Raw genomic sequence first — 20,261 nt, 5'->3', positions numbered from 1 at the left:
TACAACTACGAAACTTTATTAGGGTGTCTCTCAAGGGACAATGGAACCTACCTAAGATGTCACCTATTGAACAACTCTGCCACGCAGACCAACCACTGTTCAAGACCATTTCCCGTGTTTACGATGCTCTTATGTCAGGACTAACACTGCCTGGACTAGATAAACCCCGACTTAGATGGGAAAAAGATCTGGGTATTGATCTTGATGAGGGTCTATGGAGTGACCTATGCAGGAATGGTGTTACATCCACACTGAACTCCAGATACAGACTGATCCAGTTTAATTTCCTCCATCAGCTCTATATCACGCCATCTAGACTGCACAAGTTCAACCCTGATATCTCCTCCCTATGTTTTAGATGTGGCTCAGATGAAGGAACATTCCTCCATTCCACTTGGCAGTGTTCAAAACTACACGGTTTCTGGCAGGGGGTATGCGATACCATATCCTCAATTCATGGGGTTGCATTCCCTTTAGACCCGGAGGTCTGTCTACTGGGCAACTTTACTAACACCAATCTTAGGCAAAGCCAGTTTTTCATTTTACATGACTTTGTAAACATTCTAAAAACATAATTCCACTTTTGACATTATGGGGTATTGTGTGTAGATCAGTAACACAACATATTTTAAATTCAGGCTGTAACACAACAAAATGTGGAAAAAGTCAAGGGGTGTAAATACTTTCTGAAGCCACTGTAAATATTTGGTCACACGATTCATTTTGTGTATGGTTTCTTAGAAACATGGGGTGGTTCAACTAACCCTTTGGCCCGATTTCCCCACTCTCCCCTACTGACCATAACTAAACACAGGTCACTGCTTTCAAATCAACCTTAAGTCATTCACCTTTGGATATCTTTATTTGATACAAAGTACACAGTTGTATGACAGGGAAATCAATACTCTGTTCAAAAGTGTAAAAAAGTTAAAGAAAAAGAAACACCAAGAACACTATGTTCAGTACGTATATTGAGAGAATCTATAATTGGACCTGGTAAATGTGTAATTTTAGTAAATCTGCGTTAGTAAATTGCTATTAGTTCAATATTGAGTGCTCCGTAAATTGCAGTTACCTGTAGTTGAATCAATAAAATACACAGTAATGATATCCTGTAGTCTACTTCTCTCTGTCCAGTGAATCGCAACACTCACAGCTGTTTCCTGCTTCTTCCACCCAGCCAGTTCGGAGACATCATGTGTTGCTCTATGTTTTGATCAGAGTGAGGGGGAAGTGGTCAAAGTGAGGAGGTGGTCACCGCGGCAGGGCTCGGACCAGGAACTCCGCTGGGGAGTGAGTGAACCCCAGGACACCCTCCAAACTGGGCATGGCTCCAGGGACCGGAGACAAGGAGAAACGCTGGAGCAAGGAGGAGAAGAACAGGAACAGTTCCATACGAGCCAGATGCTCCCCCACACACGCACGCTTACCTGGAGAGACAGACACACACACATTTAATCTGAGGAGACACACGCTTACCCGAGGGAGAAAGATATGTGACTGACTGGGTTTGAACCCGGATCATTTGTCAAAAGCTCAGGAGTGGCAGATATCCTAGTGGTTTGAGAGGCGAGCCAGCAACCGGAGGGTTCAACTGAACAAAATCTGTCTGGAAGTGAGCTGGCAACAGGAGAGTTGCTGGTATCAAATCCTAGATGATATTGCCTACCGTTGTAACCCTGAGCAATGCACTTAACCCCCCAAAACAACAGCTTCCTGGGCACTCAGTGTGGAAGCCCCCCACCTCTCCAAAAACCTGAATACGTGTGTCTTTCGGACGGGTTGTGATAAAAGCAGATGTCAAATTTCAGTTGGACCTTCTGTACAATTGACCCATAAAGAGCTCTTAATCTTAACGTTAAGTTTTCCGGTCACAGGCAAGGTTACTCATCACACAAGTTTGTAATTAAAACATGAAAACACAACCCACAGAGAACATAATCTGAGCAAAAATCCGTTGTACGGATAGTCTGTTGTATCACCTGCTGAGAAAGGCAGGAAGGCATCTCTCCTTCTGAACTGTCCTTCAGAATCCAGGAAGTGCTCTGGGTTGAAAGTGTTTGGAGTTTCCCACTCGTCTTTGTCAAACAGCACCGAAGACAGGTTGGTGTTGACAACCGTCCCCTGAATAGCACAGAGATACTGTAACTCACAGACTGCCCACCTGCCCAGCAATGTGCAGAGCAGGACTATAGCATATTATTAGTTGTAGCAGCCATATGGTTAAGTTGGTACATTAATGACTAACTGTACAGATCATGCATGGATTTTGGTAGCTATTGTTTGTATTCTACTAGCCTTGAGAGCTGAATGTCACAAAAGTTCAGGGACAAGAATCATTCACTTGACAAATGGAGGGACTCAGGAGTGTTAATGCTGTATCTTACCTTGGGTATGAAATATTCCCCAAGTTTCGTGTCTTTGCTGGCCATCTTGGGGAAACCCAGCGGCAAAATGGTTCCTATCCTCTGTGTCTCATGGATGACAGCGTCAGTGAAGGGCATGTTGGGTCTGTCAGCCATGGTGGGCTGGCGGGACTGTCCTATCACTCTGTCTATCTCAGCCTGGACCTTCTCTGGAGGGATAAAGAAGAAGGGATCAATCAATTGATCAATCAAACTCAGGGGTGCTGTGGAAGAGTCGACTCACCCTGTATCTCTGGGTAGTTCATCATGTAGACCAGGGCCCAGCGTAAGGTGGTGGCAGCGGACTCCATCCCAGCCTCGATCAGGTCCAGAGTACACACCACCAGAGTCTCTGTGTTGAAGCCAGCTTTAGGGTCCTCCTTCCTCTGAGAACGTTGAAGGAGAAGGTGGATTGGGATGTGTCAAAATAAATGAAAACATGACTTGTCTGTCTGGTAGAAGTGGTTCGCTACATTCACGTGATGTGTGTCTTTGACCTTTGTCTTAGTGTTGGCTACTATTCTGGTACCATACCTTGTCAATCTCTGTGAGGTATGTGTCTATGTAGTCCCGGGGGTCCTCTGGATCCCAGTCCTCCTGATGCTTCTCTATCTCTGCCTGCAGGAAGTCGGTGATCTGTTGGTAGTTGGAGTGGATGGTCTGGTGGGGACCAGGCAGGTATTTCATGATGTGTGGGAAGGCATCATACAGCTGGGACAGGGAGGGACAGAGTTACACATACAGATCAAACTACAGGAGAACAGTTACGTATGTTGATTTTCCTGTTTATACTGTATGTGCATAATAGTTATGATAAAAGGATAGGATTTTTCAGGTAATTCACCAAAATAGTTTTGTGATGGACAGGGACATGAGCTCTGACCACTGAGAGCTAGGCTCTAAGTTTAACATCCCATCTGAAGGAGTTAAGACCATTGACCAGCCAACAACTTGACACCCACCTGAGCCCGAGCAGAGCCGGATAGTATCACAACCTCGTTGTCCAAGCGTAGGAGCTTCTGGAAGTTTTCATCGCTGTACTCGAAGCGATGGCCGAACACCACAGAAGCGATAATGTTCCCCACCGCGTTGTTCAGGATGAAATGGGGGTTGAACCCTCCCCCTAACAGTAACACATACTGGCTATGCAAAGCTTGGATGGATTCTCTCATCAACTGTTGTCCTGCATGTGTCTTTATTATTTTATTATTATTAGTAGTAGTAGTAAGTTAAGTATAAGTGGACCAAAGGCACATGAAGGTTACTCTTATTCTATAGGGGACACAGTTGACATGATATATTGATAGAGTGTGCAAGTATCAAGTGTGTTCTCACAATGTTATGACAGGAATGAGTACAGTACATGTCTGGTGTATGTCTACAGTGCAGTGTTGTTATTTCTATAAAATAAAAAGCAGTAACCCTAACCCTAAATATACCGTACCGTATACATACCCTGCTCCTCTCTGAAGGCCTCACACAGGAAGTTGCTCTCCAGTTGGATGTAGTGCTCCTGTCCCTTCTTCCCTTCTCCGAAGTATCGCAGGTGGGTATGAGCAAACTTTCTCTGGGTCTTCCACATGTGACCGTTGCTTAGAGTGATACCTGAGGGCAGAGGAGAGGTGGAGATTAAGAGCCAGGTATTGGGTGGATCTCAATAGTCTAAAATGTCCTTCATCTCCTTATCTCCTTTCCCCCATCTGCAGTAATACGTGCATTGGGCAGGTGGAAAGTTAATTCCTGGTAGGCATCCTTTTTCAGCTATTTCAGATGAAGGAGAGGAAGCGAGGTAGGCAAGCGTCTTTAGATTATTGACAATATATACAGTACCAGTCAAAAGTTTAGAAACACATACTCATTAAGGGTTTTTCTTTATTTTTACTATTTTGTACATTGTAGAATAATAGTGACGACCACGAAACTATGAAATAACACATATGGAATCATGTAGTAACCAAAAAAGTGTTAGTGTTATATTTGATATATTTGAGATTCTTCAAAGTAGCCACCCTTTGCCTTGATGACAGCTTTGCACACTCTTGGCATTCTCTCAACCAGCTTCATGAGGTAGTCACCTGGAATGCATTTCAATTAACAGGTGTGCCTTGTTAAAAATTAATTTGTGGAATATCTTTCCTTCTTAATGCGTTTGAGCCAATCAGTTGTGATGTGACAAGGTAAAGGTGGAATACAGAAGATAGCCCTATTTGGGGGAAAAACAAGTCCATATTATGGCAAGAACAGCTCAAATAAGCAAAGAGAAATTACAGTCCATCATTACTTTAAGACATCAGAAGGTCAGTCAAGTTTATTAGAGCTAACCGCACCTCAGATTGCAGCCCAAATAAATGCTTCACAGAGCTCAAGTAACAGACACATCTCAACATCAACCGCTCAGAGGAGACTGTGTCAATCAGGCCTTCATGGTCAAATTGCTGCAAAGAAACCACTACTAAAGGACACCAATAAGAATAAGAGACTTGCTTGGGCCAAGAAACACAAGCAATGGACATTAGACCAGTGGAAATCTGTCCTTTGGTCTGATGAGTTTAAATTTGAGATTTTTGGTTTCAACCACTGTGTCTTTGTGAGACGCAGAGTAGGTGAATGTAGATCCTATAGCCCAATCTCACTTTTAAACTGTGATTACAAAATCCTAGCCAAGCTCTTAGCCACCCATATGGAAGGCTCACTACACCCAGTAATACACTCTGACCAGACTGGCTTTATGAGAAATAGGCATTCATTTTTCAATATTAGATGCCTTATGAATATACTGTACAGTACTCCCCAGCATTGGGGGACCTGGAGGTAGTGTTCTCGCTCGATGCGGAAAAAGCTTTTGACCGCGTTGAGTGGGACTACCTAACAGCTGCCCTTTATAGATTTGGCTTTGGCCCCAAATTCATTGCGTAGATAAAGATTCTTTATTTTTCTCCCATGGCTTTGGTACGGACGAACAACTTGTCCTCTGACTATTTTCCCTTGCACCGCGGATCCAGACAGGATTGTCCACTCTCCCCCTTGTTGTTTGCTTTGGCAATTGAGTCCCTCGCCATCGCACCGCACTCTAATTATGCCATTCAAGGTATAATCAGGATGGGCTTAGAGCAGAAAGTCTTGCTATATGCTGACGACCTCCTTTTGTTTATCTCCAGTCCTGATTCCACATTACCACATGCCTTATCTATTCTTAAAAAGTTTGGATCAATCTCAGGGTACAAGCTGCATCTAGGCAAGAGTGAGCTTTTTCCAGTAAATAAGGCTGCTTTAAAGTACTCTTTTACAAGCTTTCAGTTTAGGATTGTCTGGGATCAATTCACCTACTTGGGAGTTAAAGTGACAAGGACATATTCAAATTTGTTTAAGGAAAACATTGTTGCTCTAGCAGACAGTTTAAAATAATCTTTGACTTTTGGGAAGTCTCTACCTCTTTCTCTTATTGGAAGGATTAATTTCATTAAAATGAATGTGTTCCCCAAATCTTTATATTTATTTCAATGTTTATCCATTTTTATTCCAAAATCTTTTTTTTATTCACTGGATCAAACATTCATGTATTTTATTTGGGATGGAATGGTACCACGGATTTGTAGAATACATCTACATAAGCCTAAGGCATTGGGTGGTTTAGCTCTACCAAATTTTCAAACATACTATTGGGCTGCAAATTTCAGAGCCCTTTTGTACTGGCTGCAGACCGATCCTACTGGCCCAAGACCACTCTGGGTCCAGATGGAGTCTGAATCGTGTAAACCTGCTGCACTTTCTTCTGTGTTGTGCTCGTCTCTCCCAGTGTCCCTAGGCAAAAGGTGTGTCAACTCAATTGTAAAGCAGTCTCTTAAAATTTGGAATCAGTTCCATTTAGCCTTTTGCCTCCGAGGCTTTTCTCTATCAGGCCCAATCAATCAGAACATGTTATTCACTGGGCCTCTCCTCACTAGCCCAATTATTCTTTGATGATACATTTGCCTCTTTTGCTCGGCTACAGGAAGAGTTCAACCTCCCCCAATCCTACTTCTTCCACTATCTTCAGACTAGGAACTTTGTCAGAGCTAACACACCTGAATTTCCCCATAGGCCTGCTAATACAGCTGTAGAGAGCATCTTTGAGCTAAACAAGCTTCCTAGTGGTGCAGTTACAGATGTATATGCAATCATTAATGACTTATAGAACCCTTCTTTGCTGCCTTTAAAGACTCAATGGGAAAAGGATTTGGGGGAGGAACTTGGGGAAGACACCTGGGAATCTGTGTTGCACAGGCTGCATTCATCCTCTTTTAGCACTAGACACAGCCTCATTCAATTCAAGGTGTTTAACAGTATCCACTGGTCCTTCGCCAAACTTGGAAGAATATTCTCTGATTTTGATCCTACCTGTGTCCTATGTAAAACGGAACCAGTATCATATGTTTTGGGGCTGTCACAAACTGTAATGTTTCTGGTAATTAATATTTAAATGTTTCTCTGATATATATGACACTGTTAGAGATCTGTCTCCCATTACACCCCTTTTTGGAGTACTGCCCATAGGTATCAAGAATTCCGACGGACACTGTTGCTTATACAACTCTTTTAGCTAGACGGCTAATACTCCAGAACTGGAAGTTGGCAGTTCCCCCATCTTATAAATATTGGGTGGGAGATGGTTTGTGCTCTTTGAAATTAGATTTTCTTTTTTATTCAATACACGTGGGAATCCCAAACTGTTTTATGAGGCTTGGGCTCCATTCCGGTCTTACTTTAAACAGTCCATCTTCTGATGGCATTCATATTAAAACAAAAAGAACTCTGTATTTGACACCCCTGTGACTTAAGGGTTGGATGAGCATTTCTTGGTGTGGATGCCTTGTTCATCTTGCCCTGTCAGAGACTAAAATGTGAGCTTGTTTTGTGCTGTTTTTTATTTTGTTTACACCTACATAACAAAAGCATTGTAAACTTGATTTTTGGTCCAGTGGATGGTCGGTCTGTGGCCATGACTGTCTGTGAGTGTGAGTGGTTGCATTTCTCCACCCATATCCCTTGTCTGTTTACAGGAACAATGGTGACTCTGTCCCTGTACTACAGATTGCACTTTAACCTTTGTAGCCTTCTGCCTGGTGTGTTTAACTTGTCTGAAGTACGTTATCTTTATAGCTAGTCTTTTTTATTTTTTCTAGTTGTATATTATTTATATTGTTTTGTGTTGTCTTATGTGTGTAAAACTGAATACGGAGTCAAAAAAAAACACCCTCTGTGTTTTGTTAGACAAGTAACCATTTATCCACATTATAGCAGGGGGTGTAAAGCCATTAAACATAAATTTTTTAGGCAGTAGACTATAATCAATAATGTCAAAAGCTGCACTGAAGTCTAACAAGACACCTCCCACAATCATTTTATTATCAATTTCTTTCAGATAATCATCAGTCATTTGTGTAAGTGCTGTGCTTGTTGAGTGTCCTTCCCTATAAGCATGCTGAAAGTCTGTTACTGTGAAATAGCATTGCATCTGGTCAAACAATTTGTTTTCCAGAAGTTTACTAAGGGTTGGTAACAGGCTGATTGGTTGGCTATTTGAGCTAGTAAAGGGTGCTTTACTATTCTTAGGTAGCGGAATGACTTTAGCTTCCCTCCATGCCTGAGGGCACACACTTTCTAGTAGGCTTAAATGGAAGATGTGGCAAATAAGTGGCAATATCGTCTGCTATTATCCTCAGTAAGTTTACATCCAGATTGTCAGACTCCGGTGGCTTGTCATTGTTGATAGGCAACAATAATTTTTTCACCTCTTTCAAATGGACTTTACGGAATTCAAAAGTACAATTCTTGTCTTTCATAATTTGGTCAGATATACAGTGGGGAGAACAAGTATTTGATACACTGCCGATTTTGCAGGTTTTCCTACTTACAAAGCATGTAGAGGTCTGTAATTTTTATCATAGGTACACTTCAACTGTGAGAGACGGAATCTAAAACAAAAATCCAGAAAATTACATTGTATGATTTTTAAGTAATTCATTTGCATTTTATTGCATGACGTACAGTGGGGAGAACAAGTATTTGATACACTGCCGATTTTGCAGGTTTTCCTACTTACAAAGCATGTAGAGGTCTGTAATTTTTATCATAGGTACACTTCAACTGTGAGAGACGGAATCTAAAACAAAAATCCAGAAAATCACATTGTATGATTTTTAAATAATTAATTTGCATTTTATTGCATGACATAAGTATTTGATCACCTACCAACCAGTAAGAATTCCGGCTCTCATAGACCTGTTAGTTTTTCTTTAAGAAGCCCTCCTGTTCTCCACTCATTACCTGTATTAACTGCACCTGTTTGAACTCGTTACCTGTATAAAAGACACCTGTCCACACACAATCAAACAGATTCCAACCTCTCCACAATGGCCAAGACCAGAGAGCTGTGTAAGGACATCAGGGATAAAATTGTAGACCTGCACAAGGCTGGGATGGGCTACAGGACAATAGGCAAGCAGCTTGGTGAGAAGGAAACAACTGTTGGCGCAATTATTAGAAAATGGAAGAAGTTCAAGATGACGGTCAATCACCCTCGGTCTGGGGCTCCATGCAAGATTTCACCTCGTGGGGCATCAATGATCATGAGGAAGGTGAGGGATCAGCCCAGAACTACACGGCAGGACCTGGTCAATGACCTGAAGAGAGCTGGGACCACAGTCTCAAAGAAAACCATTAGTAACACACTACGCCGTCATGGATTAAAATCCTGCAGCGCACGCAAGGTCCCCCTGCTTAAGCCAGTGCATGTCCAGGCCTGTCTGAAGTTTGCCAATGACCATCTGGATGATCCAGAGGAGGAATGGGAGAAGGTCATGTGGTCTGATGAGACAAAAATAGAGCTTTTTGGTCTAACTCCACTCGCCGTGTTTGGAGGAAGAAGAAGTATGAGTACAACCCCAAGAACACCATCCCAACCGTGAAGCATGGAGGTGGAAACATCATTCTTTGGGGATGCTTTTCTGCAAAGGGGACAGGACGACTGCACCGTATTGAGGGGAGGATGGATGGGGCCATGTATCGCGAGATCTTGGCCAACAACCTCCTTCCCTCAGTAAGAGCATTGAAGATGGGTCGTGGCTGGGTCTTCCAGCATGACAACGACACGAAGCACACAGCCATGGCAACTAAGGAGTGGCTCCGTAAGAAGCATCTCAAGGTCCTGGAGTGGCCTAGCCAGTCTCCAGACCTGAACCCAATAGAAAATCTTTGGAGGGAGCTGAAAGTCCGTATTGCCCAGCGACAGCCCCGAAACCTGAAGGATCTGGAGAAGATCTGTAGGGAGGAGTGGGCCAAAATCCCTGCTGCAGTGTGTGCAAACCTAGTCAAGAACTACAGGAAACGTATGATCTCTGTAATTGCAAACAAAGGTTTCTGTACCAAATATTAAGTTCTGCTTTTCTGATGTATCAAATACTTATGTCATGCAATAAAATGCAAATTAATTACTTAAAAATCATACAATGTGATTTTCTGGATTTTTGTTTTAGATTCCGTCTCTCATAGTTGAAGTGTACCTATGATAAAAATTACAGACCTCTACATGCTTTGTAAGTAGGAAAACCTGCAAAATCGGCAGTGTATCAAATACTTGTTCTCCCCACTGTAAGTATTTGATCACCTACCAACCAGTAAGAATTCCGGCTCTCACAGACCTGTTAGTTTTTCTTTAAGAAGCCCTCCTGTTCTCCACTCATTACCTGTATTAACTGCACCTGTTTGAACTCGTTACCAGTATAAAAGACACCTGTCCACACACTCAATCAAACAGACTCCAACCTCTCCACAATGGCCATGACCAGAGAGCTGTGTAAGGACATCAGGGATAGAATTGTAGACCTGCACAAGGCTGGGATGGGCTACAGGACAATAGGCAAGCAGCTTGGTGAGAAGGCAACAACTGTTGGCGCAATTATTAGAAAATGGAAGAAGTTCAAGATGACGGTCAATCACCCTCGGTCTGGGGCTCCATGCAAGATCTCACCTCGTGGGGCATCAATGATCATGAGGAAGGTGAGGGATCAGCCCAGAACTACACGGCAGGACCTGGTCAATGACCTGAAGAGAGCTGGGACCACAGTCTCAAAGAAAACCATTAGTAACACACTACGCCGTCATGGATTAAAATCCTGCAGCGCACGCAAGGTCCCCCTGCTCAAGCCAGCGCATGTCCAGGCCCGTCTGAAGTTTGCCAATGACCATCTGGATGATCCAGAGGAGGAATGGGAGAAGGTCATGTGGTCTGATGAGACAAAAATAGAGCTTTTTGGTCTAAACTCCACTCACCGTGTTTGGAGGAAGAAGAAGGATGAGTACAACCCCAAGAACACCATCCCAACCGTGAAGCATGGAGGTGGAAACATCATTCTTTGGGGATGCTTTTCTGCAAAGGGGACAGGACGACTGCACTGTATTGAGGAGAGGATGGATGGGGTCATGTATCGCGAGATCTTGGCCAACAACCTCCTTCCCTCAGTAAGAGCATTGAAGATGGGTCATGGCTGGGTCTTCCAGCATGACAACGACCCAAAACACACAGCCAGGGCAACTAAGGAGTGGCTCCGTAAGAAGCATCTCAAGGTCCTGGAGTGGCCTAGCCAGTCTCCAGACCTGAACCCAATAGAAAATCTTTGGAGGGAGCTGAAAGTCCGTATTGCCCAGCGACAGCCCCGAAACCTGAAGGATCTGGAGATGATCTGTAGGGAGGAGTGGGCCAAAATCCCTGCTGCAGTGTGTGCAAACCTAGTCAAGAACTACAGGAAACGTATGATCTCTGTAATTGCAAACAAAGGTTTCTCTACCAAATATTAAGTTCTGCTTTTCTGATGTATCAAATACTTATGTCAAGCAATAAAATGCAAATTAATTACTTAAAAATCATACAATGTGATTTTCTGGATTTTTGTTTTAGATTCCGTCTCTCATAGTTGAAGTGTACCTATGATAAAAATTACAGACCTCTACATGCTTTGTAAGTAGGAAAACCTGCAAAATCGTCAGTGTATCAAATACTTGTTCTCCCCACTGTACTTGGATGTGTAGTGTTAGCGTTTGTTGCTGGCATGTCATACCTAAGTTTGCTTATCTTGCCAATGAAAAGGTCATTCAAGTAGTTGGTAATATCAGTGGGTTTTGTGATGAATGAGCCATCTGATTCAGTGAATGATGGAGCCGAGTTTGCCTTTTTTCCCAAAATGTAATTTAAGGTGCTCCAAAGCTTTTTACTATCATTCTTTATCTAGTTTATCTTTGTTTCATAGTATAGTTTATTTTTCTTTTTATTCAGTTTAGTCACATGATTTCTTAATTTGCAGTACGTTTGCCAATCGGTTGGGCTGCCAGACTTATTTGTCATACCTTTTGCCTCATCCCTCAAAACCAGGTATTCCCAAACTGGAGTACCCCCAGGGGTACGCACAATGCCGTCGGGGGTACACTAAATAAAAATGTGATTTTTATTTTCACATTTTCAAACAGTCCATTTATATTTTCCAACGGGGCTATACATTTGGCTGAGGTTTTTTTCTTGCCTGAGTAACCTCGTTTCACTGCCAAAAATAAAATTAAACCATCTAGTGTTCAGCGAAATAACAACACAATGTCAAATACAGGTAGCCTAGTCAAATAATTAACATCCAATCACAATCATAACCATTACTCTCTCGCCGGAATTCCACTAATTGTCCGTTTGTAGCCAAACGTAGCTGCTGCTCATTCCGTTTGCTCGAAAATTAATAAGTGGTTAAAAAAAGTAAGGCCTGCGTCCATAGAGACACATACTGGTAGTACTGCTACTACCAGCAGTACTACACCTGCAGCTGTCGACGACACAAGTTGTTCTACTTCCACGAGCACATCCAATGCTAGCATCAGTAATTCTACATTTGTTGTTAGCCCAGCTAGCATGGACACTGACAGTTGTGAATCTGATGCAGCCGAAGAGCTCCTGCCCTGCCCCTTACCCGGAAAAGCACCGAACAACAGACAGGGACGTTGGACCATCGAAAAGGAGCAAACATGATGAGAACTACATTGATTTGGGGTTCACTTATATTGGGAGTAGTGCCTGTCCTCAGCCACCGTGTGTTATATGTGAAAAAGTACCATCTCACAACTCAATGAAACCCTCACTCTTGCGCAGATATTTAGAAACAAAACATGCCAATTTGAAAAATAAGCCACAGGAGTTTATTGAGCAAGAATTAAGATGACTTTCGAGTAGTAAGACATGTATAAAAGCAACAGATACCATTAATAAGAAGGGGCTAGAAGCATCTTATATGTTGAGCAACTGAGTGGCTTGGACAGGCATGCCCCTAACTATTGTGGAGGACTTAATTCTTCCTGCTACCGCGGATATGGCTGGGACAATGCTGGGGGAAAAATCCCCAAAAACTATACAGACAATGCCTTGATCAAAACAACACTGTTTCACGACGCATCAGTGACATGGCAGGAGATGTTTTGAAACAATTATTGCTTCGCATACAAGCCAGTGAATATTATGCAATAAAGCTGGATGAGTCAACAGACGTGGTGGGCCTGGCACAGCTCCTGGTATATGTCCGTTACGTTTATGGGGGGTCAATTAAGGAAGACATCGTCTTCTGCAAACCACTGGAAACCAGGACAACAGGAGAGGATATTTTTAAAGTACTGGACAGATTTGTGACATCAAATGGACTTTGGTGGTCAAGATGTGTTGGTATCTGTACTGATGGCGTAAAAGCCATGACAGGGAGTCATAGTGGAGTGGTAACGCTCGTGCAAGCAGTTGCTCCCAACGTCACTTGGGTACACTGCAGCATCCACCAAGAGGCTCTTGCTGCCAAAGGAATGCCTGACAGTTGAAAGACATTTTGGACACCACAGTGAAAATGGTTAATTTTGTTAAAGCAGGGCCCCTGAACTCTTGTTTATTTTCTGCACTATGCAATGATATGGGCAGCGACCATGTAACGCTTTTACAACACACAGAAGTGCGCTGGTTATCAAGGGGAAAAGTATTGACATGTTTTTTTAAATTGAGAGACGAGCTTAAAGTTTTCTTTAATGACCATAATTTTCACTTGTCTGACAGCTTGCATGATGATGAGTTTCTCACACGACTGGCCTATCTGGGTGATGTTTTTCTGTGATGATGATCTGAATCTAGGATTACAGGGATTACTAGGATTACAGGGACTCTCCGCAACTATATTCAATGTGCGGAACAAAATTGAGGCTATGATTAAGAAGTTGGAGCTCTTCTCTCTCTGCATTAACTTCTTTGGGCTGCAAGCCCGACGTCGGTACACTTATGACAACAGCCAGCTCAAGTGCAGGGCGCGAAATTCAAAATATATTTTTTAGAAATATATAACTTTCACACATTAACAAGTCCAATACAGCATTTGAAAGATAAACATCTTGTGAATCCAGCCAACATGTCCGATTTTTAAAATGTTTTACAGCGAAAACACCACGTATATTTATGTTAGCTCACCACCAAATACAAAAAAGGACAGACATTTTTCACAGCACAGGTAGCATGCACAAAACCAACCTAACTAACCAAGAACCAACCAAACTAACCAAGAAACAACTTCATCAGATGACAGTCTTATAACATGTTATTCAATAAATCGATGTTTTGTTCGAAGAATTTGCATATTTGAGCTATAAATCAGTTTTACATTGCAGCTACCATCACAGCTACCGTCAGAAATAGCACCGAAGCAGCCAGAGTAATTACAGACACCAACGTCAAATACCTAAATACTCATCATAAAACATTTCTGAAAAATACATGGTGTACAGCAAATGAAAGACAGGCATCTTGTGATTCCAGCCAATATTTCCGATTTATTAAGTGTTTTACAGCGAAAACACAATATAGCATTATATTAGCTTACCACAATAGCCAGAAACACAAGCCATTTACCAGCAGTGAAAGTTAGCGATCGTAACAAACCAGCAAAAGATATATAATTTTTGACTAACCTTGATAAGCTTCATCAGATGACAGTCCTATAACATCAGGTTATACATACACTTATGTTTTGTTCGAAAATGTGCATATTTAGAGCTGAAATCAGTGGTTATACATTGTGCTAACGTAGCATCTTTTTCCCACAACGTCCGGATATTTTTCTGACACTCACATATTCTGACCAAATAACTATACATAAACGTTACTAAAAAATACATGTTGTATAGGAAATGATAGATACACTAGTTCTTAATGCAATCGCAGTGTTAGAATTCTAAAAATAACTTCATTACGACATCCAGCTTAGTTATAGCGAGAGAGTGCCCAAAATCTGGGGGCAAACTACTAGTACAACATGTTCGACAGATATATGAAATAGCATCATAAAATGGGTCCTACTTTTGATGAGCTTCCATCAGAATGTTGTACAAGGGGTCCTTTGTCCAGAACAATCGTTGTTTGGTTTTAGAACGTCCTTTTTCCCTCTTGAATTAGCAAGCACACTAGCCAAGTGGCGCGAAGCTCTCCTTCCTGAACAAAGGCACACAACGCAACACGCCTAACGTCCCAAATAAATTTCAATAATCTAATAAAACTATATTGAAAAAACATACTTTACGATGATATTGTCACATTTATCAAATAAAATCAAAGCCGGAGATAGTAGCCGTCTATAACGACAGCTTTCCAGAAGGCAATCCCAGGTCCCTCCTCGCGCTTTCCAGGAAACAGGAAATGGGTGACACGTCATGCCAAGAGCATTTATTCCACCTCAGACCAAGATAAACACTCCATTTCTTCTCTCACTGCCTCTTGACATCTAGTGGAAGGTGTATGACGTGCATGTATACTAATACGTATCATGCCCATTTATAGGCAGGCCCTAGAACAGAGCATCGTTTTCAGACTTTCCACTTCCTGGTCAGGAAGTTTGCTGCCAAATGAGTTCTGTTTTACTCACAGATATAATTCAAACGGTTTTAGAAAGTAGAGAGTGTTTTCTATCCAATAGTAATAATAATATGCATATTGTACGAGCAAGAATTGAGTACGAGGCCATTTGAAATGGGAACCTTTTATCAGAGCTACTCAATACTGCCCCTGCAGCCCAAACAGGTTTTAACAAGGAAATACACAGGTCTTTCCATTTGTGTGCAAATGAACTCAAGCTTACGGACAATGTCAAATGTGATATAGCGAAGCACCTGTGTGAGCTGGGTGCGCAATTACTCAATTACTTTCCCGAAACGGATGACACAAACAACTAGATTCGTTATCCCTTTCATGCCCTGCCTCCAGTCGACTTACCGATATCTGAACAAGAGAGCCTAATCGAAATTGCAACAAGCGGTTCTGTGAAAATGTTATTTAATCAGAAACCACTGCCAGATTTCTGGATTGGGCTGCGCTCAGAGTATCCTGCCTTGGCAAATCGCGCTCTTAAGACACTGATGCCCTTTGCAACCACGTACCTATGTGAGAGTGGATTCTCGGCCCTGACTAGCATGAAAACTAAATACAGGCACAGACTGTGTGTGGATAATTATTTAAGACTGAGACTCTCTCCAATACAACCCAACATTGAAGAGTTATGTGCATCCTTTCAAGCACACCCTTCTCATTAACCTGTGGTGAGTTATTCACAATTTTTGATAAACAAATAAAGTTTTATATGTAAGATGGCTAAATAAAGAGCAAAATGATTGATTATTATGATATTATTATTTGTTTCCTGGTCCTATAAGAGCTCTTTGTCACTTCCCACAAGCCGGTTTGTGACAAAAACTCACACTCATTCTTATGTTTAAAAACGTATCTTATAGTGTATGTGTGACAGGCTTACAATGATGGCAAAAAACAACATTTGAGAGTGCACTGACCCTGGTGCTAGAGGGGGTACTTAGCTGGAGGTTGAATGTTTGAAGGGGTACGGGACTATAAAAAGTTTGGGAACCACTGCTCTAAACCATACAATTTTTCAATTCCTCATCAATCCAAGGGGATTTAACAGGTTTTACAGTAATTTTCTTAATGGGTGCGTGTTTATTAGTAACTGGAATGAGCAATTTCATAAATGTGTCAAGTTTAGCATCTAGTTGCACTCATTACACCCCACAGACCAGCAAATATTCTTTACATCATCAACATACGAATCCCTACAAAACCTATTGTATGACCTCTTATACACTATATTAGAACCAGCCTTTGGAACTTTGGTTTTCCTAGATATGACTACTATATTGTGATCACTACATCCTATGGATTTGGATACTGCTTTAAAGCAAATACTCTGGTAGGTTGACTGACAACCTGAACCAGGTTGCAGCCACTGGTTACAGTTTTACATTTTTTTTGAGTGGGAAGCTTGATGAGAGTCAGTCAATATTTAAATCACCCAGAAAATATAGCTCTGTTGATATCATTTACATTATCAAGCATTTCACACATATTATCCAGTATGGTGGCAAAATTGCAAAATAATGTTATAATACTTTTCTGGCATCAAATGGTTGTTTTATTTCAACAGAATAGAGTATTGTTAACTATTGTGTGTGTGTTCTACTGAGGATGGGCCTCTGGGAGATGACACTGACAGGAGATTTACCATGCCTTTTGGGTGATAAAACCTAAAGCGCATTCCAGAGCATGAGTTAATGTTTCTGTTTTATACCGTACCAGGGAGAGATGGCTCCAGTTTGGAGTCGGAGGGCCAGACACTGGTCTATACAATGAAAACTGTTGACACAGCAGATACTGTCTGCTATGTATTATAGGTATCTTTCATACAGATCTTAACCTTGTGACCCATTCTATATATCTGTTGTTCGTCATGTAGGTTGAAAGGGGTGTATCTTTTGTCTTGGGGCTCTCAATGAATCATCAGAGACGGTGATTCGTCGACCAGCCATCGCTATTGCAAAGCTCTCACTATTAAAGATTTAGTTTAAGTATAACTCTGACTTGTGTGATAAGTTTGTCTCTCCTCATTTGATAGTAAAGAAATGAACCACCACACCAGTTACTGACTGTTGGCACTTGGTGGTCTATAGCAGCTTCCCACAAGAATAGGCTTAAGGTGAGGCAGATGAACCTGTAGCCATATTACTTCAACAGTATTTAACATGAGATCGTCTCTAAGCTTTACAGGAATGTAGTTCTGAATATAGACCGCAACACCGCCCCCGTTGGCATGTCTGTCTTTTCGGTAGACGTTATAACCATGTATTGCTACCACAGTATCATCAAAGGTATTATCTAAGTAAGTTTCAGATATCAGAATATGAATGTCATCTGTTACAAGCAAGTTATATACTTCATGGACCTTGTTTCTCAGACTGCACATGTTAACATGGGTTATTTTGAGCACTTTTCTGGTTTGCTTGATTGTTTTTAATGCTTTACTGGGAAGCTTATCAGAAGTAGACTTGCTCATGTTATTTATATTGGAGCTGATAGTGCAGGGTGAGCTACTAGGGCACACCACCTCAATGCTAACAGTATAACTGTTGGACCGCAGAGCGAAGGAAAAGCAGCCAACAAGTCCTCAGCATATGTGGGAACTCCTTCAAGACTGTTGAAAAAGCATTCCTCATGAAGCTGGTTGAGAGAATGCCAAGAGTGTGAAAAGCTTTCATCAAGGCAAAGGGTGACTACTTTGAAGAATCTAAAACATATTTTGATTAACACTTTTCTGGTTCCTACATGATTTCATATGTGTTATTTCATAGTTTGATGTCTTCACTATTATTATACAATGTAGAAAATAGTAAAAAATTAAGAAAAACCCTTGAATGAGTAGGTGTATCCAAACTTTTGACTGGTAATGTACATAATGCAGAATTTTCATTTCTAACACGTTTATCCTCTCCAAAAAAGCAACAGGAGTACATTCTAGTGCTCACAGCCTTTCTCACTGGAGCCTGGCCTGGTCAGAAGTGGTGCACTATGTAGGGAATAGTGTGCAACTCACTCACCAATGCCTTTGAAGGTGTCATGAAACAGAGGGACAATGGGCCGGTCATAGAAACTGTCCAGTTGGTTGACCAGAGCTTCCTTCACCATCTTATACCCTGAGATAAACACTACCCTGTCAAAGCCTCGACGCAGACTGAACACTGGACCATAGTCCTCAGCCATCTACAGGGAAGGAAGGAATGGTTGTGACACATTTATTACATTTCTATAAAAGATTTAACCTTTATTTAGAGAATCCCAATTGAGACCACAGTTTATTTTTCAATGGTGCCCTGTGTAAAACATGCCACATGCAAGTCAAATCTGTGTCAATTATTTCACTGCACTAGTTAAGATATAGTATTGGTAACATAAGTCATTAGTAATCAAATAGTTCTGATTAATATTAGCAATGATTATATGAGTATTGTTCTGACCTTGTCAATGGTCTTGAAGTCGAGCCCTGTGAAGACATTACCCAGGAAAGGTACAGACCAGGGTCCAGGGGGGAAGTTAGTTGGAGTTCTGTTTCTGACGATGTCCACCACCAAGAGAAACACAAAGATAAACACCAGCCAGCCCTTCACATCGAAACAGTCCAATACCGCCAGCAGAATCATGGTGAGAACATCTGTTTTTGCAGACTATAAGACAGGTTGAAATGCTCTCTGTGATACTCTCTCTCAGTAGCCTCTCTCTCTTTCTCTCCGTTTCTGTCTGTCTCTCTCTGAAGCCCTCCTCTTTCTGTCTCTCTTTCTCTTAGCAGCCTCTCCACTACCAAGCCTATCCTTGGCAGTAGTAACTATAAGAGTCAGTGACAAGGATGAAAACGAGGCTGCTCGACCATTAACTTGTGGTCTCAGGAGTAGTGTTGTTCTGTAATGGGGCCACTTTCAGAGTTTCTGAGAAACACAAACGAATACCAGACACGCAGGAGAGGGAGCACAAACTTTCTCCCTAACATGCACTTTTGTAAATTTTTTCAGAAGCTGTAAAACTAGTAGTGATCTTGTTACAAGAAGGCTATCTACAGAATAAACCAACAGACAAGTTTAACTACAATAACATTCTCAGTAACATTTATTTGTTGTTGCTATTACTGTGGAATGTTGGTGTTTATATACAGTTGAAGTCGGAAGTTTACATACACTTAGGTTGGAGTCATTAAAACTTGTTTTTCAACCATTCCACAAATTTCTTGTTAACAAACTATAGTTTTGGCAAGTCGGTTAGGACATATACTTTGTGCATGACACAAGTTATTTTTCCAACAATTGTTTACAGATAGATTATTTCACTTATAATTCACTGTATCACAATTCTAGTGGGTCAGATGTTTACATACACTAAGTTGACTGTGCCTTTAAACAGCTTGGAAAATTCCCGAAAATTATGTCATGGCTTTAGAAGCTTCTGATGGGCTATTTGACATCATTTGAGTCAATTGGAGGTGTACCTGTGGATGTATTTCAAGGCCTACCTTCAAACTCAGTGCCTCTTTGCTTGACATCATGGGAAAATCAAAAGAAATCAGCCAAGACCTCAGAAAAACAATTGTTGACCTCCACAAGTCTGGTTCATCCTTGGGAGCAATTTCCAAATGCCTGAAGGTACCCCGTTCATCTGTACAAACAATAGTACGCAAGTATAAACACCATGGGACCACGCAGTCGTCATACCGCTCAGGAAGGAGACGCGTTCTGTCTCCTAGAGAAGAATGTGCTTTGGTGCGAAAAGTGCAAATCAATCCCAGAACAACAGCAAAGGACCTTGTGAAGATGCTGGAGGAAACAGGTACACAAGTATCTATATCCACAGTAAAACGAGTCCTATATCGACATAACCTGAAAGGTCGCTCAGCAAGGAAGAAGCCACTGCGCCAAAACCGCCATGAAAAAGCCAGACTA

The 20,261-nt window shown here is 41.6% G+C and overlaps 1 protein-coding gene across 1 annotated transcript; it reads right to left on the bottom strand.

The window, feature by feature from the left end:
- Positions 1-843: 843 nt before the first annotated feature.
- Positions 844-19,154, bottom strand: LOC139578496 (cytochrome P450 2J2-like). Its single transcript, XM_071406175.1, has 9 exons — positions 18,792-19,154; positions 18,375-18,537; positions 3,861-4,010; positions 3,368-3,528; positions 2,940-3,116; positions 2,650-2,791; positions 2,388-2,575; positions 1,983-2,124; positions 844-1,430 (listed from the first exon to the last, which is right to left on the bottom strand). Exons 1-9 carry the CDS (start codon positions 18,972-18,974, stop codon positions 1,255-1,257), a joined length of 1,482 nt encoding a protein of 493 aa, XP_071262276.1. The 5' UTR covers positions 18,975-19,154; the 3' UTR covers positions 844-1,254.
- Positions 19,155-20,261: the final 1,107 nt, after the last annotated feature.

The sequence above is a fragment of the Salvelinus alpinus genome, chromosome 6 (assembly GCF_045679555.1).
Source record: "Salvelinus alpinus chromosome 6, SLU_Salpinus.1, whole genome shotgun sequence".
In the NCBI taxonomy this organism is placed as follows: Eukaryota; Metazoa; Chordata; class Actinopteri; order Salmoniformes; family Salmonidae; genus Salvelinus; species Salvelinus alpinus.
Note: the sequence above shows the minus strand (reverse complement) of the source record. Positions and strands in the feature narration are given on the sequence as shown.

What these genes read in the sequence shown, in the direction of transcription:
- LOC139578496 (XM_071406175.1), bottom strand. Translation starts at nt 18,974, where the DNA reads ATGATTCTGCTGGCGGTATTGGACTGTTTCGATGTGAAGGGCTGGCTG. An exon ending in ACTTCAAGACCATTGACAAG is followed by an intron (nt 18,538 to 18,791) that starts GTCAGAACAATA and finishes CCTTCCCTGTAG; the next exon opens with ATGGCTGAGGACTATGGTCC. An exon ending in GAACTACCCAGAGATACAGG is followed by an intron (nt 2,576 to 2,649) that starts GTGAGTCGACTC and finishes TTATCCCTCCAG; the next exon opens with AGAAGGTCCAGGCTGAGATA.